Below are 25771 nucleotides of genomic sequence, written 5' to 3' on the forward strand. Positions count from 1 at the left end.
CCTTACACAATCCATACTGTACACAGCCGTCCCCATGAACACTTAAGGCACACACACATACACTATTTATATTTAACACGGCACGCAAACGTGCAGCAGAGCTTAAGACAGCAGTAATGTCGGATAACTTGATGCTCGACAAAAAGACTCTCAGTATAAGCTCACAGATGAATGGTTTTCTTTACATGACCTGCGCTTGCTTTTTAAGCATTTAATTAGCGTGACAATATTCAGTATAGCTGTGTCCAGTAGCTTCATCACATGGCTACTTTTTATTACTCCTAAAAATATTCAGCAACTATACCAAGTGGAGACGTCAGGTCCCAGGGTTAGGGCAGGGCTGGGTGAGAGTCGACTACAAATACAACAGGGAGAGAAATTAAGAGGAGGTGGTGAGAAACAGAATAAAGAGGTGCTTCTAAGAGAAAATACTGTAAATATCCATGGAGGAGGGAGAGGGAGAGAGAGCCTGTGTAGTCCGAGCCTGACTGTGAACATCTGGATATAATATTAGTGTGAGATACAGACGTAGAAAGAAACTAACCCTTAATTAATAATTCTATAAGGAATAACTCATATTACGGTTAGGAATGTGAGGTGAAAGCAGGACTGAAGGTAATGTGAGCTGTTTTAACTTGGCTGCAAAACAGCAGGATCAAGTGCACAGTTGCACTTTGAAACTGCTGAAAACCCGTGAAATATCATGGCCTGAACCGATGTGATGAGATATTTTTTTCTGTTCAAAAATGTCCAACAGATACCAAGGACACAGTCAAGAAGTCGTTAGGAGCACAATTCAAAAAGCTATACAAAACATCTGAAATGTGTAACCTGCTTGTTTTTCGGACATTAAAATGTAATGTCGCAGTAGATTTATCCGGAACCAAATTCAAAAATGTAATTCTACAAATACAAAGTAAATACACTCGCTGGGTTGATGTGCACATAAGCAGCAGAGCTGGTGGTGTTTGGAAGACCTATGCAGATAATCAACAGCGTCACATCACTAATTAACACATATGAATACATGATTTTGACTGATATTCAATAATTTAATACACAAGCGTTGGCCGAGGCTCATCTAAAATTACGCATGCAGCGAAACATCAGGTTTGATTTGAACATTTAGTTGAATGAAGTAGTGATCTGCTGTATGTGTGGTCTGTGGACTAGTTAACTCTCCAGATATACAATGATTTATTTATTTTTTTTTATTACTGATTAACAGCTTCAAAAGACATCTAACAGTTACACACTGAGTTCAAAGGTGAACATTTAACAGGCTAAGTGCTCCTCATTTGGCTGAGTATATGAAATATTACACATGAAGAACTGGACTGACAAAACTATCATAGTAAATTTGTGTAAATTATATTATATGCCATTTGCTTCACGGTTTTGCTGTAAGCAAAGTTGTCTAATAGTGAGAGTAATTCTTAAATTCGGCTCACTGCAATACATAGTGTACATCTCAGCAGTAGCTCCTCTGTAGCAGTGGTTCCCAACCTTTTTGATTTGTGGACTTCTGCGACCTATATTTCATTTGCTCTGGCAAATTTGTCTTTTCCACCAGTCTTGGATCTTGTAGGGCCAATCACAACTGTTTATGTCAGGGTTTCCAAAAATGAGGCGCACCCCTTTGGGGTGTGCAAGAGGAAAAATGTAACGGCGGCCTAATCGTGTAATTTGGGTGTTCCTATTATCACTACTAGATTACTGGGCCTACTCACACATCTCTCACTGCCTTTTATCAGAGGGTTGCACGTAATGTTTTGTTGCTTTGATTGGTTGTATGTCTATCTAATTACATCCAGAGGCATTGCACTGCTTTCTAACATAGAGCAAGCTAGCAAACTCAAAAAGTTGTCCAGATATAATTTGAGTAATGTCACAGCAATGCTGTTTGTGATCTCACCCAGTGAAGATGAGTAGGTTGAGTGCCAAATTTATTTATTCATAACAGAATTTTCTGAAGTCAGCCTTGTTTTTATATAGTTTGCGGACAGTTTACTTATTTGTAACCCCTAAGAGTTTGCCATTTTCCTTCCAAACCTCATCTTTTTTGAGTAAATCCCTATAAAAAGGGTGCTATGGATCACATAAGATGTGCCACTTTTCAACCTCAATTAGTCTTGTCCTCCCTGCTGACTGGAGGGGAAACAGAAACACAAGACTGTCACTGTTGGTTCTGCAGAAAAAAATTAGGTTGAGGGTGAAGCAAGAGCTTAAAACTTTGCAAAAAATAGGATCAGGGCAAACATTTTTCAAACAAGTGGCATGTTGCTGACCACAGAGCAGGTTTGGACATCCTAATAGTGAAAAACTGAAACGACCTGATGTTTGATTGCTCACTTGTCCAAATTGCTTTCAGCTAGGAAGCGGTGTGAGGCAGTGGACCCTAAAAAAATTCTAAATTGTAGACCCTGAAAAGTAAGCGATTCATTTATCTTTTCAGAAAAAAATGACATTGTTACAGGTTTTGTGACTCTCTGGAGGACCCTGACCCTCAGGTTGGGAACCACTGTTCTGCAGCACACTGGTCAGACTCATAACATTGTACAATGTTGGATAACATTCTGACTATTGTGAGTATATTTGTGCATTGTGTGTTTTGTATCATAACTCCGTGGCACAGGTCAGGTGACAGAGGGAATCACATGTTTTATCCACAGGCCGATATTAATCTGTGTGTGTGCCACTGCAGTCCCACATGATCTCAGTGTATCTGTCTAAGATTCAGAGTATTTGACCTTAGTAAATCCTTTGCAGTAGAGGTTACTGCTGTAATCACAGTGTCTACGTCTGTAGTGAGGTCTCTCTCCCTCTTCAGCACCTCTCCACACCCAAACCCTCCACTCATGAATGTGATCCCACACCCCTCGTGGGCCCACTCAGATCAGGGTGCCTCTTACCCCTTATGAGTGAGCCCCTCGTCCTGCAGACACCAGGGACATGTCTCCCCCGTCTCCCACAGCAGCGGGTGAGACATGCCTCTGGATAAATGTGCTGCTCAGCCGCGGCCCCTCAAACCAGTGACGCCCGTCGCTCCTCCGGCGTCTCCTCCAGTATCTGGAGCAGCAGGTCGCTGAGGGGCTTTGCCACACTGCGGTAACCCGTCGATGTCAGGTGGAGGAAGTCAAACATGTCCTGTGGGATGATGGTTCCATCTGTGTGGACAAAGTCGCCGCTCACATCCAGGTACTGAGCCTGGCCCAGCCGCGGCAGCCAGGAACGCAGGAAACCATTAACCGCAGCATTCTTCTCCCTCAGTGGGTTGCGACGCTCACCTCGTGGCAACAAACTCTGAGAACCATAAAAATACACTTCACTCATTTATGAAGGTCAATGTGTTGAGAGTTAAACTGACTCTAAAACTGCAAAAAAGCTGCAAATCCTCACATGTAAGAAGCTGGAACTAGCAAATGTTTGACATTTTTGTTTGAAAAATTACTGAAATGATGCAAAAATTATCAAACTAATTTGTAATATTCTTTCGATCAACTAACTGATTAAACGAGTAATTGTTGCAGCTTTACTACCATATACATATATGTTCTACTGTAATGATTATCACATGATTAACATATTTGAATATAATTATACCAATAAAAATAATTTGCTTCACCTTATAATTTTAAGTTCTTATTTATGGAAGAAAATTTCAGCTGTTTGTTCATTTGACTGGAACCTGCTATAGTCTTAACAGAGAAAAGATATAACAGAAGTTAAAAGCACTTTGTTCTATTTTGTATTTGTATGGAAACAATTTTGTTTGAAGAGGAAAAAAAGTGTAACAGAACTCTTGCAGAAATGTTTGAAGTGAGAAAAAAAGTCAGCCAAATGAAGTGTTGTGATTTGGACTGTTTAACGTGTGAGTCAAGAAGCACATTAAACAGTCCCTGTCAAGACGGCACAGTTTGAAATAAGAAAAAGAACTGGCCACAACAGACTTAACACTTAACTTGGGCGAAGCATCCAAGCTGACAGGACACAAGACAAGGGGAGGTGGATTCTGTGTTTACATTGATAATACTTTGGGCTTAAATACCGTAAAAGTTGTAAGCCAGTGTTTCCTGGACGTTGAATTTTTGTGCAAAGCAAACCCTTCCATCATTATATTACCCCAAATGCACATTCAAATAATGCACTACAGAATTATTTCCTGGGTACATATAAATAACTGCATATATTGTTTAGTTTTTTTTTATAAAACGTTCTGGGTGCAAGGGAAGGCAAGAACTACGTACCAGTACAACTATCTTTGCTTTGGGGAGGCGGGTGGTGAGCAGCTGTGCAATAGCAAGAATTCCTCCTGCAACTTGCTCTGCTGTGTGTTCATAATTATTGGTTCCTACCCACAACACCACCACCTAGAAAAAAAAACACAGACAAATATTTGTTAACTTTCACCAAACACATATTAATCTCTAGAACTGTGAACAAAGTATGATGAAGAACTAACAACATCCTGTTAGTGTCTTTGACAGAATGTGTTCTCAGCATTGCAGCAGTTCTCCATCTGTATCATTAGAACAGCCAAATGCACATTTAAAGTGATACAGACTTGGAGCTACAATGTGTTTTGAAATGGACACTGCAACTTAATATCATGTCTGCTGGAGTTACAAAAGCTGTTCTGGACAAACTCTGAAAACCAGTGACCATCAGGCCACCTGCTTCTGCTGCATCCAACAAGACGAGAAGGTCAGGACGGCTGCATGCAAATTTTTTTGCTAGAGAAACAAAAAGTATATGTGCAAGGTCAACTGTACAACAGTGTGTGCATGTGTGGGTTTTTTTTGCAGACAGCAGAAATAAAACCCACATCCAAGAGGTTTTTCTGTACCTGAGGTACAAATGTGGGCACATGAGAGATGAATAAAATGATTTTGCCCTAAACTTGCTAAGTCTTACCTTGGGACGGATGTTCTCTAGCTCTCCATTCTGCAGCCTCCACAGCACATTGCAGGTGGTATCCCCTCCAATGCCAAAGTTGAGCGCATGAAGAGGAGAGAATAACTCCCTCCAAACCTGCAGACAGTAAATCAGAAACCTGCATTTAATATGAGAATTCCTGACAGCAAAGCATGCTGATTAATAAGCTGAGTGAGTATAAGTCTTAGGGCAGCAGTAAGGCAACATAAATGTATGTACAGCACAGCACATTTATGCTTTGTATCTAAAATGACGACTGCCATAAATGTCAAGGTAAATATCTTGTCTCACCTCAAACTGCTGCATTAGTTGTACCATAGAATCTCCCACAAAAAGCACGTCTGGTTCAGCATCTTTACACTCCTGAACAAATCTTGTGTGCTGTAAAAACAAAACACAAGATGTAGCTCAAGATGTAGTCCATAACTGTCAGAAACAGGATGAATAAATGACAAAAATACTAGGTTTCCTTCACAGACAACAACACAATTTAATCCATTCTATATCATCCGTTTCAGTCTGAGTTAACAACTTTGAGTTTTGAGTTGTCTAACTCTTAGCTCTAGTACAGTACTTCTTAGTCTTCCAAGTCAGACAAAATCCTGCAAGCTCATCACACGACAAGACATGTCTGGTGCTCCATCTGATAGAGCTTGGAATAAATCAGACTGTCTCAGTCCTCTTAGCTTTGGAGGATTAACCTTGTATCGACCTGCAAGGAGGTGTTGAGCTAAACACAGAGATGCAAACACATGTATGGTTAAAAAAAAAACACAAAAACAAAGAGAGAGAGAAAGAGACAGACAGAGACAGAGAGAGAGAGACAGCAACCTGAAGTAACAATGTGGTATCATGTAACCATGTGCTGAAAGTCTGTGCTACACACTGAAGAAAAACATTTAAAATACTCAGATCGATAGGTGACAGACAGATGTTAAGCACCAGCGTAGTGGAGGTTCTCCACAAGGATATGGAGAAGAGAGCCAATGAGGACAAGTAGCAGGTGAGGGAGTAAAGGCACATATCTGGTGGTCTCTGGCTCATTTTGATGCCACAAGTCTATGATATACCCTTATGTTAATTACTGCATATTTTAATCAATTCGCCTACAATGACCCTAAACATGCACTGAATTACTGTGAAGAAGGCTTGGGCTTCCTTTAAGTTTCAGCCCACACAGTCTGTAAATAACATTGGTTACTGTCGACAGTAAAGGCAGGTATGATTTAAGTTTCATTTTGTGCATGTGCATACCAATGTATGTTTATCTGTGATTCCGTTATCTTTTCAGAACTGCAATTTATAACCACCATAATATGTCAGAGTATATCAAATGTAATAAATAGTTGTACTTCACCATCACTTCTGATAGACAAAAACAGTCACAGAACACAGACAGCAAAACAGTGACAAACTGTCCAGCTAACTTTAGCTTACCAACACAGACAGAACAAGTTTGATAAAGTGGTTGTCTGAAACAAATCCAAGACTTCATGGGAATGGTTACAATTTATTTTAACTAATTTAATGGGGACCACCCACATCAACCTTTACCCCAATTTGTCACTAATTGATTGATAAAATCATCAAAACATCATCACATGATATTGTGCCGATCCAGCTGGCATCCCTTCATCTGAAAATATTCTCCGCACAATAATCAGTTTCAGAGGATCACAGCACCAGAATGAACATCAATGAGAAGGAATTACATGCAATATTTCATGTGTTATTGCAGCCACATACAATGTGCAGTAAACAGGGGCATTTAACAAATGAAGCAATGATAAAGTATATCAAATTTAGGTGATTTACAAATCGGTAACATGAGCATATACACCCATGGAAAACTGAATCAATATGGCACTAATCTTTAATGTGTATTATGCATGAGACTGGTGTGGAAAGAGTCAGGTAGAGTCACAGTGGGCTACTGTGCAGAGACAAAGCTAGATCAAAAGGAAAACGAAACAGTTTAAGAGTCTACAGTATGTTTAACAGGCACTGCAATATTTACACAATAATACTATAATGTATGTGTATAATTAACTGGATATCAATACTTAATTTTTAAAATGTAATGGCAACATATATTGCAACAGTGTAAATAGTCTAAATAGAGAAATTTAAAAACGTGAATTTCCCTACTGAAAAGGTTTTGTTTACATTTATTTAAAACTTGCACAGGAAATACCAGGAGTGATAAATTACCAGCTGATACTTGGAAATTTCTAGTATTATTTATTATTCTAATGGTGCAATTCTATCAGATAAACATACTAAAATATATAACAATTTAAGAATCATAATAAATTCTGATTTAAACAATAAGGCAAAGAATCTAATTTGAATTCTTAGGCAAAATGTTCTACAAAAGCTAAAGTATATGTGTGACTGGGTGGCTCTGGTTGGGTCTATGCATGTTTTGTTTTTTGCTCTGTTGACAAGCTTTTCTTCTGCCTTTATTTGTAATGTATTTTGGTCACCTCATGTTGACTTTAAAGTTTTTTATGTGCTTTACTTGAAAAAGTAAATGAACATTTAAAGAGTCAGAACTGTTCTTTGTTTTGTTGTCATAGCAATGCCAGTTAGATTTGGTTCAGTCAGAGTATGGAATATTAAATTATCCATCTTTGCTCACTTCATCTTAGAATTTCTTATCTTTGGGTGTGTATAAACTACAGGTTATGTAGACTTATTTAAAATAAATAAATAAATAAATGTATATATACATACATATATACACACATATGACAAACAGATAATAACTGGTTATCTGTTATCCATATCGTGCATCCCTATAACAACTGATGAGTGATTACTGTGTGGAATAAGAAAAACCCTTTCAGGAATAATGAATATCTTCCAGCTCGTAAAATGCATCCAGCGTGCACACATTAGGAAAGAAAATTGGGGTTTTACACTGAAATAATGAGTAAATATTTCCGACAGTAAAAACAAATACCACCAACCTGTGACATCCACCGTCCATCTCCTTGTACATCCTCTACTGGATGAGGCACTGCAGCTGGGTTCAGTTCATCACCACTCATCCTACAGGAGACAACACCGCTTTTTCACTCTTATATAAAACAGTGCAGAGCGATACTGAGACACCCATATAAAAGAAGGAAGGAGGTTTGTGTTACAGTAAATGGACGAGAGCATCATCGGCAGCAGCTAGCAGAAAGCATTAATGCAGCAGCTTAACGCTTCAGGAACAGACAGACCGGCCTACTAATACGGATGTAGGCTACTTTCCCTTTCAAGGCTGGTGCTTATGGATCACAGAGCATAAAGCATTAATCCGCTAGGTTACTGTTTATCTGACGTTAGCTTGTTAGCTAGCTAGCTAGCCAGCTAATGACTGGAGACTGTTATGGCTGCATCTCTGACACTTCACGTTTGACACGCCCGTCGGCAATATGAACATTTCAATAAATTAATTTGTTTTCAGATTGCAAGACAAACTACCTGGCACTGTGTTAGCAGTCACTTCTCAGCGTCAGAGTAACTCCTTTTGCCCCCAGCTTCACTTCACCGCTGTCGGGTAGTCAAGGCGGGTGATGCTCGCTAGCAACCGTTAGCTGAGTCTAGCTTGACGAGACAACAAAAGGTGTGTCAAGAAGGCAAACTACAGAAAACCTTTACTGAAGAGAGCGCCGAGCAGCTACCACTAGCAGTAACATCATTGGAGGGCACCGCAGCGAGGGTCATATCTGGAAGGGAATCCCAGACCCGCGAAAGATCTCGCGAGAATAATTATTATAACCCAAATAATGAGCTTTCTCAAACCTTAACCACGTGTATTAGTTATGTCTCTAAAACAAACAGATCTTAATCACAGCATTTCCACTTTATAAAACGTGATAAGTGCTGGTTTCGTACAAGGTTCGATTAAAAATCTCGCGAGACATTCGCAAATCAAGGGTTCCTTATCAGACATGACGAGCAACGGTCAACATCCTGAATTTGGAATATTTTACCCTGAGAGCTGCCTGTTGGGCAGCCACTTACTTGCAACGCCTATCACGGCCATTACTAACCATAGCTAAACATCTGTAGCATAAACTCAAACAGTGTAGATGTTACCCTCTGTAATTTATGGGGGTTCTGAAAGCTGACACACAGCTTCTGCTCTTTCCTGAGAGGTCAATACTAGGGTAATAAACATGATCACACAGCTGGTCGCGCAATGAATTGTGGGTTGATCTGTGGTTTGAAAATACAATGAAAACCCTATCAGCTTAAAATGCTTTTACGAACGAATTCTTCTCCTTTACTTGAACAATTTAAATGGGCGTCGGATAAGAGCTATTTAGGACCTCTAAAACTGAGAGGCTGTGCTCTAGTCCAGCACCACCGCCATCTTTGCTGTGCGAGGCTACTGTATAATGATTTCTCTCTTCCACTAGCGGCACATCAGTGATCCATGGCCATCTCTGATCCGAGCCCGCTGTGTCAGCTGATCGCAATGCATTATGGTCACGTTAGATCAAATGTTACATTCCAGTGCTGGAGGAATAATTAATTTAATAGTGGGATATTCCTTGTAGAAGTTGACATGACCAAGGATTGATGCTTAATAAAAACATCAGGAATTACATACAAACTGTAAAAAAAAACAAAACATGTGCATTATACTACAATATGCAACAATATATTAAAAAAAATAGAAAATAAGTGATGTGTAAAAATATGCATACAACAATATATACAACAGTGCACACACAAACAGTGTAAATATAAACAATAATGCAAGTTCACTATGTTTGAGATGCACAGTATAAATAAATGCAGTATTGATGCCAGAGTAAAACTTATTGCACTACTGAATTATTATTGAACAGAGTGCTGCACAGTTGAATTATTGCACAAAATTACTATGCTGTTAGATACTGAAGTATTAGTGAACATTCATTATGAGAAATATGAGAGCCAATTTTTTTCTGTTTTTAATATTTGTATGTATATGACTTTGTATATCTAAAAAATGTGTAGATTACATATTGTATTTCTTTTTTTTTCTCTTTTTTTAAACAATGCCTAAATGTTGTAATTTCTGCTGTTGATGTGGAAATACCTAAAGATAAGTTTCGCATTATCCAACCATCATTTCTGCTATGCAACTGGATGAGAACGTTTGTTCATCTGAGCATATTCATCATGAAATTATGACAAAACAGACCCAGCAGGGTTCTCAGCAGTACAGGCACAGGCAGGCAGGCCCTGAAAGGAGACGCAATAAGAATAAGTACTTTTATAAGTTTAATGCTGCACCACCTCTCAGGAGCTGCAACACATACTTTCACCATCAACATTCATCCTGGTTCCCACAGTCTGCAGTGAAAAGCAGTTAGGAATCTGCAGTGAATTTCTACTTCCAGTGAAGTGACTTTTAGGCAGCAGGTTTATTACCATGTGTCAGATGAGATGATTCCTGGTGAGTCTGAACAACCTCCGTCTAAACACAGAAATACTCTGTGATGTCATGTAGACTCAGTGCATGAAGATGAGAAGCATGTTAGTTTAATGAACTTTATAGAAATGTTTGCTTTTTCATTTGGACTTATTTATTATTTGCCAACAGTATGTGTTATTATAAAAACATACTTTTTTGTTTAGAACTTAAGTCATTTTAACGTGAAGTAATATTACAGTATTTGATGTTTTATCTTTTATTATCATTTACTGATGTCTTGTTTTAAAGAGATTTGTATCTGACAAACTCACAAAAAAAAAAATTAAAATGCTCTCTCAGATATTAGCACCAATTGCCTTCAAATCAGTTCGAATTTGAAAAACTGCAGTATAAGTGAAAGCTCTTAATCTAAATGGGTTCATCCTCCTGCAGTGTTTCACTTTGTTCTGGAGTCTGGAGAGGAGGCAGCGGGGGGAGACAACTTGCTTCAACTATATGTTGTATATTAAATAGGATTTTAAACTATTTAATAGACTATCTATGTCGCCAACTCACTATTTGGACTACAGTACTCATTTTTGCATGCCCAATTCATGCCAATATTGCTCCTTTAAAAGTGAAAATGTATTTAAAAAATCCCTGGATTGGAATTTGAACCAAAACTTTAGTACAAATTTTCTTCCTGGGCTGAAAAAATCCTCTTTCTGGACTGGAATCTTCTTCCCTGCAGTGGAAGAATAAAGAGGAATAAGATACAAAATTATCAGGCATGTATAGTGATACATACAATAGTCATCAGTCATCATATCTCTGAATGAAATCGTCCCACTAAGTTTGTTATTCAAATAAAAGTTTAGCTAAAAGGAGCCGAATCATCTGTAACATTAGTGTCAATAAGTTTATTAACTCAAAGTTAACATGTTTATGACAAGGCTACTTTACAACCACACTTAACAGGAATTTAACAGCTGCTGTAAACATCCTGTACAAAGTATTTATATTTTGCTTAAGGGACAAATGTAACCCTCCTCCTCTTTTTTCCTCTGCAGGTTTCGACCTATATGACTGGTTCATCAGGAATATGCTGTGGTGAAGGGTGTTGCTGGTTATTTACCGGTTATTTACCAAAACAAATTTCTAGTCATTGGTGCAATTGTTGTTATACGTGAAGGATCTACTTCACCTTACGGGTCACATGAAAATCTGTTCTGTGTTGTAACATACTCTGTGTTTATGAGGTCATATTAGTTACAAACATTCTGCTTGTGATGTTAGGGACAGAGGTGGTTTGTGTCAGGCTCAAAAGCACTGCCTTGAAACTGAATCACAGAGTAGACTTTTTATCCACTGAGCCATTTGTATTATACCTTATCCATTTAAATGACTTTTTATTTGCTTTTGCTGGATGTTTTAAGGTGTAGTCTTGAGGCAAACTGAGTCAAAAAGCTGGGTACAACTGCCAAAATATGTCAGCATGTTACCTGCTGGTAATTGCACCCGAAATGCTGGGGGGAAAAAATAATGACACAAATGATTATTCCAACCAGAGTATTTTTTATCTGTCTTAAACATGTCTGATGAGGAACATAAACATTTGTGAATTCAAAAATGCACAGATATGTCATATTAAGTTGTGTGTTAACCGAGAAAATTAACACAACACTGTACCAGTCAAACTTTCTTTTTGCCATAATTATATATATGTTTTTCCTGCAGAAGGAGATATTAAATGTAAGATATACTTGTCAGAGTATCTGTTTTTTTCTTTAGAGGCATTCAGGGAGAAATTACTGCGGACGAGTTCTAGCATATACGTAATTTTGCAAAAAAAAAAAAAAAAAAAAAAACTCAACTGAACAATAATTAAAATATCAAAAGTTTTTTTTTTTTTTGTTTTTTTTTTTTTTTAGATTTTTCAGAAATCAGTCAGCCTAAACATGAGCATACTCCTTTACACAGTGATGGTTATTAAGCTCCAGGCCACTAACACCACTGCCATCATACAAAATACACATTTTTACACACATTTTCTAGTATTGATGATACCACTTTAACTAGAAGCGCACTGTTAAGACAGACAAAACAGGCAAATGTCACTGAACTCCTGGTCAAGGATGACCAGCGACTTGAACACAACAAACAGACTACTGTCTCTTTAGTTTACCTTTGACTTGAACGGATCCTGACCGGTTATTCTGTGATTCAGTTCTGCGGCCACAAGATGGTACCAGTCAGCAGGAGACTGTATAATTAAACATTTGACCTGTATGTCAGTTATCAGTCCTCCTGTGTGAAGAATCACAGACTGAATGAGTGTGTGCAGGTATTCAGAGGCAGGTTCGGGTTGGGTGAGGAAGTGTCGTGTCGGATAACAAGTTAAGCAAGAAGCGAGCGACTTAACGCCGCCCTTCAGGTGTGTTTGCAGGTTGATTCACTTTTGTCTCCAGGAACAGTAGATTCACAAAAAGCGTCTTTTCCTGCCATCAGTCTGCGGTGATACTTGCGTCCCTGTCTTCGTTCAGTAAATGCACACAGAGGGACTTATCACAGAGGATTTAACCCGCCGGATTGTGTCAGTATAAATGTTTTATCCGATGTGTCGGATATGGCTTCTGCTTCTCCTGGGAGGATTCACGGTGCCAGGTGAGTTTCAGCAACTTCCTGGATAAGACAAGGCGACCTCAGTCTTCGCAAAAAAATAGTGTTAAAGAGTGATTTTTGGACTGTAAACATGACCCACTGCAGGACACCAAGGACCATGACAGTGTCTGTGGAGAGCTTGTTTAGTTTCACTCGGTCAAAACACGAAGACTAGTCTTACTGGTGAGTCTATAGTCTGTCTACACCTAAAACAGAGTCACAATAGTTAAATGTCGGCCGACAATTATTTGTACTCACAGATAAATATACATACAGAAGTTATAACGTTACATACATGGCTGTCACAGGTGTTGGCTGTATAGTAGCCTAGTTTTTTGAGGCCATGGATAACCATATTAAATTGGATTGTCATACCATTATATATACATGTATATTCTACATAATATTATATATACATTATAGTGTTACAGTTTCTTTGTGTGTAGACCTGTTTTATAGAGAAGAACAATCCTCTCAAATCTGACTGTGACAGAGAATATATAGAAGACAAAACTTCTCAATTTGATTTTTTTTTTCCCCCACAAAGCGAAGAAGGCATTGTGAATCACTTGTCCCCCCTTAAATCCATAATAACTGGCCACCACTGTCATTATACACATTTTCAGTCATGTGCTAATTTTTCTAAACATTTGTCTTTGTGATACAAGTTTTTTTGTGGACCAAAGATCATTCAAGCCCCATGAAATTCTTATTTCTTTCTTTTTAGTAATAAAATAGACTATTATTTGAAAGAGGATGATGATATAATATATAATAATATTAATATATAATATTTACTTAAACTGAATGTCTCAGTTAAATGTAACATCTAAAGTCATGGGCAGAAAATCTGTTTCAGACGTGTCAAGTGAAGGAAACTTGCTAAATTACACGTTTTCTTCTATTTGCTATAATGTAGTAATCACATCTATACAAATTATCTGCTGTTTGAATATATATAATAGCACCATGTGGCAGCTTTACCAGGGGCTTGATAATCACTATTCAAAGAGTTAAAAGGACAGTTCACAATAAAATTTAAAAAATCATATTTTTCCTCTTACCTGCAGTGGCATTTATCCATCTAGATTGTTTTAGTGTGAGTTGCGCAGTTTTGGAGAAAGAACTAAAAGTACTGTATTTCATCAAGGTGTTCTTGAGATATCATGTTCACAGGAACAGGACAGACAGAGGGATGGACAGACAACCCAAAAACATAATGCCTCTGGTCACAGCTGTTGCTGCTGTGAAGGCATAAAAATATAGATTTTTGATTTGTGTTGAACTTTCCCTTTAAGGTAACATGAGGCAGCATTTTAAATTCTTGCATAATCAAGTCCAAACACCACAAAGATCTTCCATTTATGAAGGGAAAGGTCTTAAAAATCATGAGGGCGTTCATTTTTAGGAAAAGCTGGAAGATTACTTTAGCAAAGAAAAAGTACACCCTCTCCAGCACTGGCTTATTTGCAATAAAATACGCAAGTGGTGTCTTTGCCAATTACCACTGAGTTAAAGCTACACCCGTGACAGTCTGAACATTATGAGCAACATCAAACTGGTATTTACTGCTGGACTATTGTTTAGGTCATTTTGTCAGCCTAGATGAGTAATTAAATGATGCTGCCTCTGTGTGCTGATCAGTGTAATCTCTTGAGAGAACAGTGATTAGATGTGTTGATTCTTTGTGTTTCAGAAAATTTGAAGTATATTTGTATAATATATTGGTGTATTAGTGCAATGCACATCAGCGTTTCAGACACCATTCATCTTATTTTGGGAAAACTGCTCTGATTGACCTGATGGCCAGACACTGAAGTAAAATCTCAGAATAAACAACTTAATTCAGAGAATGAAATTTGCATTAATTAGTAGTAGTAGTTAAAGAAATGCTTTGTAACTTGAGTGCATGAATTACTAGTTGAAAGGAACAAGACATAAGACATTCCTCAGCAATTTATACCACAAATCCAGACATGCCAACAGAGTGCATTGATTGGACCGTTGGCTATTACAGGTGGTGAAATTCAGTGATAATTTTAGTTTCATTTCAACAGGTTTTGTCAAAATGTGATGAAACTTGAAAATGCGCCCAGCTGTATGATGAGTGAGCGATTACGTACAGTATATTGGTTTTAAGGAAGACACAATACCGTCTCTCTGTTGTGCTGGCATGAGATTTTGTTTTGCTCAAACAGTCTGCCAGTTATGAATATGAAGGAGCTGTTTGAACAGGCAAGCTTGGAAATACCTGGCGTGGTGGGCTGGACTTTTACACTACACTGTGCCCTTCCTGTGCTGGAATTACAGCTGAATCTATGGCAGAGATTGTAGACTTTTAAAGTTTAGAGCCAGTCAGTCAGTCAGAGCACCTGCCATGAGAGCGTCACTGTAGACGTCTGAATAAAGTCCCATTTAAGGCTGTAAGTCTGATAAGCAGTCTCATGACGCCACAGCGGATAGATAACGTGGGGCAGGATTTGAAACACATTCACTCATGATATCCCCAGAAATCCATTCCATTGAAGGGGATCTTCAGGAAAAACTGACGCTTAACTATAACGACTCCACAAATAGTTCAGGCCTGTTTTTAGTTGCAGTGTATCAACTGTTTTCACCTGGAAAGCTTAGGAAAGTGTTGGAGAGCTTTTCATGAATCCAACATTAACTGGAGGTTAAAAAAGAACAATAGAAAATTGCCCAAAACCCCCTCACAGAAATAGACCAAATTTGATCTTCGATATGTAATTGGACAATTACAACAGTTAATAATAAAATGATTTTGATGGGCTTACTGATCATGCATGCAGGGACATATTTATAAGAGGGGAGGCTGCCCTGGATACAACGGTGTATCTCAGCTCACATGTTGTGGGAAATGGAAGTAATGTCCAAATAGCTCTGTTCGCCAGAATGAGGAACTCCTTGGCAGCAGTCAACCAAAAACTGTCCACAGGTAGATCAGCAAAGCTTAGTTTAGCACAGTTTTGTCTCAGTTCAGTTAGTTCCTCATGCAATTTCCAAAAACTGCTGCTGAGCTATGTGTCCCTAACCCAGTCAAAGCATTCAATGAAGGTTGAGGGGAAATAAAGCGACAACTTCTCGTTTTAATTTTCTTCATTTGCAGGTGATGTTTAAGCTTGCTTGGGACCATGGCGCTGTTGGATAGCTTTTCCCCACACACCAAGCATAATGTCACTGCCACCTCTAGCACAAATCACTAATTCTATTAAAGTCACTATTGCGCTCCCTACTGCCACCCACTGACCTGGAAGAGTATTTAAACAATGTCTGCCAGACACTACATTGCAGGCATTGTGCACCCCCCCCCCTCTACTCCACCAATCACCATCACGCACACTCGTGAACAACCCGTGCATGCTGGTGATTGGCAGAGTATTGGGAGATGACAGACTGACAGTCTCACGGCACACTAGTGTGCCACAGCACAGTGGTTGAAAATCACGGTATTAATGAATAAACAACCAAGAGATGCAGGGTCACATATAATTAAGTCTAAAACTTGTGTGGAAATATTTAGGGCTGCAGCTAGCGATTATTTTAATAGTCGATTAATTTGTCAATTATTTTCTGGATTAATCAATTAGTTTTTTGATCTATATAATGTCAGAAAACTATGAAAAATGTCAATTGGTAAATATCAAAGACCAAGTTGATGTCCTAAAATGTCTTGTTTTGTTCACAACCCAAAAGTATTCAGTTTACTGTCAGAGAGGAGTGAAGAGACCAGAAATATTCACATTTAAAAAGCTGCAATCTGAGAAATTTGACTTTTTTTCTTTAAGAATGACTCAAACTGATGAATCCATTATCAAATTAGTTGGCCATTAATTTAATAATCGATTAATAATCAATTACTTGATAATCATTGCAGCTCTAGAAATATTAAAGTATAGGTGTGTTGGTTAGAGGCTGTGACACATATGGCCAATCACATGCACAGCTTTCACCTTCAGCAAACAGAACGTTCTCCGTCATGACAGTTTGAGGATCCTGTAGAGTTTTCGCCAATAAAACTTATGGTCTGTTACATGCAGAGATTTAAATTTGGAAACAGCAGCTCAACTATCCAGCCAAGAGCTGATGACAACTCTTTTAAGTTGAATTCTTTTTTTTTTCTCTGGACATGTTGAAAATCTTGTGGTCACAATGCTTTTCGTACATGGTTTTCTTTCTCATCACAAATATAAGATCTGCAGTTAAAAGAAGGTAAAATATAAATGTTATAATATTTTTATTGCATGTTGTTTTTGCTTAATTTGTTTTTAAAATCACTTAGATTTGACTGTTGCAAAAGTAATCCATCATTATCTGGAAACGAAACTGTTGACTTTTGAATGTTCATATTGCAACATAAACCTTTTCCTGGTAATGATCCATAAATAAATGGTATCCATAAATATATATCCATGAAATATATTTCCATGAAATTGTTTCTGAGAAAATAAACTGCATATAGCTTATGAACTGAACAATTTCGATCACATCATGTTGACAGGACAGGTTAAAATCATCCAGGAGTTCGCTGGAGGCAAGCAATCATGTCAGGATACTAAAGTAGAAAACCATGTTTATCCTTTGAATGTAACATATTTTTCATAGTTGAACCACAACAGAATAATGCATTAACAAGCAGAAACAGTTTGTAGATTGTTTGTAAAGGTAAGAGGATGAATTTCCACTATGGTTCATTCTGGCTCGGTTGTAGGCTGTTAAACAAGCTCATACAAGTTTTATGAGGCTGATACATTTTTATTGCTCAATCAGTGTGAGGCAAATACTGCACTGTACTGTCAAACAGAAAGGAACTCCGAGAAGTGTCAACAAGAAGCCACACCAACCTGTTAATATGAGATAAATCATCACTAAAAACATAGTTTTAGCAATAAATTTTTAGAATCTGATACATGATCTAAATAGATTAAATGGGGAAATATTTAATTTGTGCTCATAAAACACCAGTTTATTGTTCAGGTTTTTGTATTCAAGGAAAAATGTCATCTGCCAAGGCGTCCTATATGATGCCCCTAAATGATCTCAAACACCACGCCCAATCAAGAAACAATCAAGTCAAGAAATACTGCACATAAATATTGATACTGCATTGTTGAAATGATATTGCACCTGAGTGAAATACTGATATTGATAAACAGAAAAAGTGACAAAGAAATGAAAAGTGAATAAAGGCATACATGTACAAATTGAATGAAAATAAATACTACAATTTCTGGATTACTACAATTTCCTAAAAGTTCTCTCATTGGCTGACACCTGAACTTGTTTGGATGCTTCATTTGTGCGCGCTAATTTCAGATTTATTTAAATTACTTTTATTTTAAAGTGTTTTAACCTCTATAAATTGTCCAATGTCAGTAAGCAGACCTTAGAGATGGGTTAGTTTTTGATTTGTTAATTGGATCAAATTGGGTATTGAGTTTCTTTATGACAATAAGCGAGTCCCTGTAGGTTGTCCATACAGAGAAGCTGACCATGTCCTGCTAAATACTGTTATCCTGTTCCTGTTTCTACAGTCATACGTTTGACTTTATCCCTCGTTGTCTTGGATTACAGAACATTCTTGGCTACCTCTTCTTCTTTGTGGTTTATTAGCAGGAATGCTTGAGTCTGCAGGTCTGCTCATCACTGTAGCTGACAGTGTGATCCACTAGTTAAGTTTACCACATCCCTCAAAGGAGATACTGTAGTGAACCTAACCGTGATTTACCAGAAAACCTCGTATAGAATATATAAAGACAAGATTGTGTAAAAGGATTTCAGTTTTAAACAAAGAAAAGGATACTTCAGCTATTACTGCACTTTAGATTTTACTGTGCTGTGCACTTGTTCTTTCATATTTTGGATACTGCAGAGGTGTTGGCCAACACATACATAATAAATATTAAATATTTGTGTGCATTATAGGATTTATAAATAAGGTGAATGCAAGAGATCATACCAGCAGGCTGTGTATCAGATCATGTGTTGAAATTAAAAGATTTATCTAATTTAAAAGCACTGTTAGTCAGAAATAGATTATTACCTGTAAGTCTAAAAGAGTGTTTATATTAAAATGAGATGATGAGGATTGTACAAGGAAATTTAGTTTCAAAAGTTTGTATGCATGTACATTAAAGCAAATGTCTGATTGAGTCGATGGAGTGAAACTCTGGAATTCTCCAGATAATCATTTGAAATGTTGCTCAAATATTATTCAATTTAAGAACATTTATAGAGAAAAAACAATGGGACATTAAGAACTTACTGAGTAATGTTAATATGACTGTCATTGGCTGTATTTAAGTATTGTTGAATTTTTAAGTTACCTATCAAAATTAGGCCATCTATATTATAATGATATTGTTAAATTATTATCAAAAAAGCAGTAGGTAATATAAGATTTCTTTCCTTCTTCCTGCTCCTTCTTGGGTCATGAGTACTAAAAAATATTTTTTGGTCACTAATAAGATGAATTATTGAACAAATGTTAAATAACAAACATCCAAGCATGCTCTTTTCAAATAATAAAATATTTTCTGTGTTTTTAAGGCACTTATAAAGACCGTGTCAGTCTGACGCTCTGTACTTGGACTCACCTGCAATCATTAACCAATAGTAGGCGTAGCAGTTATGGCATTATTTGAATTTTTGCTTTCATGTTTGCACTGAAGTGAGTTCATGTAGAAAAGTCTAAAATGAGGTCTCACAATCTCAAAGAGGGGTGCAGAAAATATTGTAGGCATTTGTCAAGACAAAAAACTGATAGTCACTGTATATATCTACAAAGAATGAACAGCAGAGAACTGTGTCACCTCGCTCTTAACAGTCAAGGACATTTCTGTGTTAAATAAACAGTGAGAGCTAAAGTATGTCTGGTGCAAACAGCTCTGCTCTTGTTTTCATGGTTTAATGAATTGCTCTGAAACGGAGGGATTAAAAAAGTAATGAAGTCTCCTGTGTAGTTTGAAATATAACTGTTCTGTGAATGAGTTAGGCGTGGAGGAGTTTGAAATGTTACGTTAATATTTTTCCCACTTTGTTGTCTTTTTCACAGGGGTGCAGCATGTCAGTGGGATAGAAATTTACACTCCGAGTGAGGTGGAAGCAGTCAACGGGACAAATGTGAGACTGAAGTGCACCTTCACTTCCACTCACCCGGTGTCGCTCCAGTCCGTCACTGTGTCCTGGAACTTCCGTCCCCTAACTTCAGGATCGGAGGAGTCGGTGTGTAGAAACTATGTTTTTATGAAAATGCTTTAAATATGTCTTGAAATCTAGTCATGATTTTTATTTGGCCTTAAAGTGCTGATCGTTTCAATTCTAAGTAATACCATATTTGATTCATTTTTATCGTCTCCATTCTTGTAACATTAGACACTCGCTGTATGTGCCCTCTTTTGACAGCTCTCAGTGTGCAATCTGCAAAATTCAAACAGAGATAGTGACCCGCAGGAGAAAATATATCAAATACAGAAGAGAAGAGCCCGTAGCTGGTCTGCTTTCAGCTAATACAGTTGCTGTACATGCTGCACATTACTTTATGCTGTGCATACTAATGTTGTCACCAGAATTTTAAACCTTGATACAATATTTTTTATTTGTCTTTGATACCACGGCAAACAGGAAGAGTGTCCTAGGTACCTTAAAAACCTGTCAGGTTTTGTTATGCTGAAAGCCAAATTTCAAGACTGAATGAAGGTCTTGAATTAGCACTTTTATGCTTTTTTTTTTAATAGCTTTTGTACTTTAAATACTATCAAATGTATATGTATCAGAATTTAAATGCTGAATTGAAATTGTCTTCCACATGTCAAAAGGTAAAAAAAAAAAAAAACTTCAGAGATGACACAGTATAGCTTACCAGTAGCTGCAGCTACACTTTTCACTGATGGAGTCAGAGATATATCCAATTCCTTCACTGACCTTCAATATCCTTCATCACTACTATTATTTAGCAACTAGTTCAGTGTTTCTGCAGGTAACATTTATCCTTGGTAAGTGGAGGTTCACACACTTTTTATTTCTCCTCTCTGACAGCAAACATAATACACAACCTTTCAGTAACTACTATGCTTATCTTGCCACAGTCTCTACAAATCAAGACTCAGTGATGTAGCCATCAGTGCTGCAAAAGTGTTTTAAGTATCAATACTTCTGACTATCCTCATATCCTCATTTCATACAACATTCATATCTTCTGTTTGCTGGGAACTATCCCACAATAAACACGAGGTCATTGGCACTCAAAAAGTTTGAAACTTACACAGCAAAATAAACCTCAGTGCTCACAGATAATGGCATGAAACAACTATGTTAATATGGCTTTTGGTGGTTATTAAACATATGTACTGAACCTCATAGTTTAGCAAGTGATAGTTGCTCAGGAATTGTTCCTCAGAGGCAGCTACTGACGTCACCACAGCAGCTGTTCCTCCTGCTTGCTAATTTGTTTGGAATTATAAACTCTCTACATTTTGCTGGATTGTGTGTGTGTGCTTGTGTGTCAGGTGTTTTATTACCACGAGGTACCGTACCCTCCCCAGCAAGGGCGATTTAAAGGCCATGCGGTGTGGTCTGGAGATATTATGAGACGAGACGTCTCCATCACCCTACATGAGGTACCTCCGACCTTTAATGGCACCTACATCTGCCAGGTGCGCAACCGTCCAGATGTGCACGGCAGTAATGGAGAGATCATCCTCAAAGTCGTCAACAAAGGTTAGACTGGCAGCATTGCATGCTGGGAAGACTAATTTTTGGTCTGTCACATTTCTTCAGCATCAAGTGTACTACATCAGTGTTGGAGGACCTTTTAACTTAATTGTACTTGTCAGGCATCATCATCACTGTTTTCAATATGTATATCGATGGTGGGTCTTTATTGGTCCTTGTTGAAAAATACTGCTGTAATACTCAGGCCTTCCACAGGGAGGTCAGAGGTCAGGGTCAGTAATTATAATAGATGTTGGTTGATACAGGCTGAGTTTGGGAAAGCAGCAGAAGTACTGGTGTAGGAAGCTAAGCAATATATTGCTTTGGACAAGGTCAGCAACAAAATGTATTTTAGTCACCTGAAGGCCTAGGCCAAAGCCTAACTAAGAAAATCAATGTCACTTTTATGTGTAAGCTATATTTAGAATATTTTCACTCCTTTACCTTGTTGTCAGACAGCCTTTTCTGATGGGAAACCAAGACAAATTTCACTCTCACCAATGCAACCAAAGCAGAGATTTTACTTCAACAAACACAGGGGTTCGTGGTTTATTGCTACCTTGATCTGTTAGTTAGTTTGTGTTATTGTGTGACTGTGCTGAAGTCAAACTGACCTTTTAAAACATAGAAGTCACACAAAAACACAAACAAACTAACAGGCTGAGCACCTGTAGACCAACAACTCCCATGTTTTTCAAGGTAAAATTACTGATTTTACAATGGAGTCTGGTGGCTTTGGAGAGAGCTATATTTGAGTTTTATAATGGCATTTTCCCATCAGAAAAGGCTGTCTGATGGCAAGGTAAAGCAGTGAAAGTATTCTAAATATAGTGTGCACTTCACTCTAAAATACATTTTCCTGCTTACCATGTCCATAGCAGTACATCGCTTAGCTTCCTACTGTGGTACTCCTGCTGCTTCTTCCAACATAAGGCGTGCTGACAACCATTTACTGTAGGTGATATACTACTATAAGCACCTCAAACAACCCCTGTCCAAAATATCTGGATTGAACCTTTAAGCAAATGAATGCTTGAAGTGTGTTCAATCACTGTGACACTGTTGTATTTTCTGTTTTAATGGTATCTGTGTTTTGTTTCGCTCTTGCTGCTTCTAGCTTCTCTCTCCGAGATCAGCATCCTGGCGGCAGCGGTCGGAGGCGCCTGTGTTGTAATCCTGATCCTCCTTGGCATCTTTGTGGCAGTGAGGTTCTACAGGAGGAAGCGCATGAGCAACGACATTGAGCTGAACCCGCGGGAGCAGGAATGGAAGGACCCGACCGTGTGGTGAGGGCCAGAGAGCCGGAGCTCCTCCGCTCAGCTTCTTCTTGGGCCTGGTGTGGAGTCTGGTTGGCTGTTTGGGTCCACTCTGCTGGAAAAGACAAATGAAAGTTAAGGGTGGAAAGGCATCTTCTTCTTCCATGTTTGCACTCCAATGTGAACCCCTGATATCATATTACTTTATTACTTCAGTATTAGAGATATAATGTATAACTGTAAAACTTTATACACTTTTATGTTTTTACTAAAAGTTGCCAGTGATTGTAATTACTAACTTAATTCAGAGTTTTTTTAAACTGTAGAGCAGGAGGTGTAAATATGGAGGGATTTTCTAACTAAATGCTGTTCTTGAGCTTCAATCTTCAATTCACTGCAGCAGTGTTGACTGTACCAATGTTGATTTGTTCTTTTATAATATTACCATGGAATAACCAGTTAAACACATCAAATCATTAGTTATTTTTTATTTGACTGAATCATCCCTTGAAATATATAATCGATTTTATCCCTAAAGAGCATTTCATGTGATACTGCTGCCGTGAATATTCATGTCCTTTCTATTTTCTACAAGTGAGGGTTTTAAAGGGATAGTTCCTGTTATATGTAGTGGGGCTGTATGAGGTATGTATTGATAGTCTTTTGTATTAGCTACAGTAGGTGGCAGTTGGCACACCCCCGGTTTGGGGAAGTGGAGAGGAGCACCAGTACAGAAGCTAAGTGATGTACTGCTGTAGTCAGCAGCAAAATGTTTTTTAGGCACCTGGACATCTAGCCACCAAATTTTTTCGCTGCTTTTTCACTGCTTTACTTTGCTGTCAGACATCATTCTCTGACAGGAAACTACCACAATATAAGCCAAATTCTGTTCTTTCCAAACCAACCAAACTCCATAGCTGAAATCAAGAATATTACCTTGGAGAACACGGGAGTTGCTGGTCTACTGTTAAGTTAATTGGTGTTATTGTGTGGCTTAAGTGTTTTAAAAGGTTAGTTCACATTCACCAAAGGCAAACAATGAACCAACAGATTAAGGCAGTGATAGACAAGCAACTACTGTGGTCTGCAAGGTAAAATAGATTTTTCTTTGCCAAAGGAGTCTAGTTGATAGAGAAAGAACAATATTTGGCTTATATAATGGTGTATATCCATCTGTGTGTTGAAAATATTTGACACACAGCGAACACTTAAAATGATACTGATGTTTTTTGTAGGTGGCCAGAACACTTTTTATTGCTGACCCTGTCCACAGCAGTCATTTGCTTAGCTTCCTATACTGGTACTGGTACTGGCCATCTACCGTACATAACACGCTGACCATGGATAAGAATCTCATGCAACCCCACATCAAATAAAAAGCACTATCCCTATGGAAGATAAGAGCGGATAAACTTTTTCTGGAAAGAGCCCTTCGTTTTTTCTCTGTAACTAGCAGCTGCATTAACCACTACTGCTTCACAATCATGTGCCACTTAAATTTGTGAATGCAGGTTAAGAGTTTTAGAGATCTTAAACCCAGAGAAACTGAAGTGGTTTTGGTCGAAAAATGTTCATGAACTGATGTTTTGGTCATCTTTGTTCACGGAAGGAAGCAGCGATTCTCTGTGGTTACTCTGACTGGGTTTATTTCAAGCTGAGGATTCTGGGTATTGTATTCTTTGAAGTCTCTATCTCTGTAATTTTGGCAGTGAATGTTTACTAAGGTAAACCAGTGTGGGCCTCTTATTTCATTTGCTTCACTTTCCATGTGGCCAGATATCCATGAATAGCCTGTCTCATTGTTTACGTGTGTGTGTGTGCGTGTTTGTGTGTGTATGAATTTGTTTTGCGGGCGTCGCGTCAGTTTACCTGAAGAGGCAGTTCACCTGAAAGCTGTGATGCCTAAGAAAGAAGCTGATAGCTCAGACGATGAAGAGTCTGAACCCAGCAGTGGAGATGATGAGGAAGAGGAAGGTCTTGAAGAGGATGACGACGACGACGATGATGACGACGACGACGATGATGACGACGATGATTTTGGTGATGATTAAAGGACCAGTGTGTAGAATTTAGTGGCATCTAGTGGTGAGGTTGTAGATTGCAAACAACTGAGGGCTGCTCACCTCACCCTCCCCTTCCAAAAGTGTAGGAGAACATATGGTGGGAGAGCAACTTGTGAAAAATTCGAAAGGCCGCATCTGGAGTCAGTGTTAGGTTTGGCTGTTCTGGGCTTCTGCAAAATCATGGTGTTGCAACATGACAGCCTTTGTGGAACCCAGTGTGGATATAAACGGCTAATTCTAAGGTAACGAGAACAAAACAATTCTTTTTCATAGGTGACTGCACAATAATGAAAACATTCTTATGAACATAATATTCCATGTCTGTAACAATGTACCAATAGATTCCCTGTAAATCTTACACACTGGACCTTTAAATGAACATCCCATTCCCATTTTGACATCAGTCTTTTTTCCATTCATTTACACTGAATGTTGAGATGATATGTAATTTATTCCACTTGTTAAGAGTTCAGTGTATTTTGGTCACTGAATTACATTAATACTGTACAGTAGATGCTAGAATAGTGCTCAACCAATTTAGCGTTGCACTCTTATAATCATGATGGAGCGTTGTTTAGAAAGCATCGAAATTAATACAGTAGAACCAGAGATATCATATTGTTTCATTAAATGCAGACTTTTTCCTTATCAAAAGTGGGTGCCTACATTACCTATAATGCAACTCATTTGGTCTGGTCAGAGAATCTGGTGTGCTATGCTAATAG

The 25771-nt window shown here is 38.1% G+C and overlaps 2 protein-coding genes across 3 annotated transcripts; one reads left to right on the top strand and one right to left on the bottom strand.

The window, feature by feature from the left end:
* Positions 1–2474: 2474 nt before the first annotated feature.
* On the bottom strand, positions 2475–8600 carry pafah1b2 (platelet-activating factor acetylhydrolase 1b, catalytic subunit 2). Its single transcript, XM_084730956.1, has 6 exons — positions 8410–8600; positions 7908–7989; positions 5227–5316; positions 4915–5031; positions 4248–4370; positions 2475–3303 (listed from the first exon to the last, which is right to left on the bottom strand). The coding sequence occupies exons 2-6, from the start codon at positions 7986–7988 to the stop codon at positions 3025–3027; spliced, it is 690 nt and encodes a 229-aa protein (XP_084587082.1). The 5' UTR covers position 7989; positions 8410–8600; the 3' UTR covers positions 2475–3024.
* A 4207-nt stretch (positions 8601–12807) lies between these two features.
* Positions 12808–25252, top strand: mpzl2b (myelin protein zero-like 2b). Of its 2 annotated transcripts, XM_084730957.1 has the most exons (5): positions 12808–13000; positions 20070–20239; positions 21523–21733; positions 22845–23013; positions 24848–25252. In XM_084730957.1, exons 1-5 carry the CDS (start codon positions 12940–12942, stop codon positions 25032–25034), a joined length of 798 nt encoding a protein of 265 aa, XP_084587083.1. In that variant the 5' UTR covers positions 12808–12939; the 3' UTR covers positions 25035–25252. The 2 variants fall into 2 exon arrangements, with proteins under 2 accessions (XP_084587083.1, XP_084587084.1); XM_084730958.1 differs by lacking the exon at positions 24848–25252 and having other exon boundaries at positions 22845–23744.
* Positions 25253–25771: the final 519 nt, after the last annotated feature.

Source organism: Lutjanus erythropterus, chromosome 11 (assembly GCF_056507025.1).
Source record: "Lutjanus erythropterus isolate fLutEry1 chromosome 11, fLutEry1.hap2, whole genome shotgun sequence".
Taxonomy (NCBI): Eukaryota; Metazoa; Chordata; class Actinopteri; order Lutjaniformes; family Lutjanidae; genus Lutjanus; species Lutjanus erythropterus.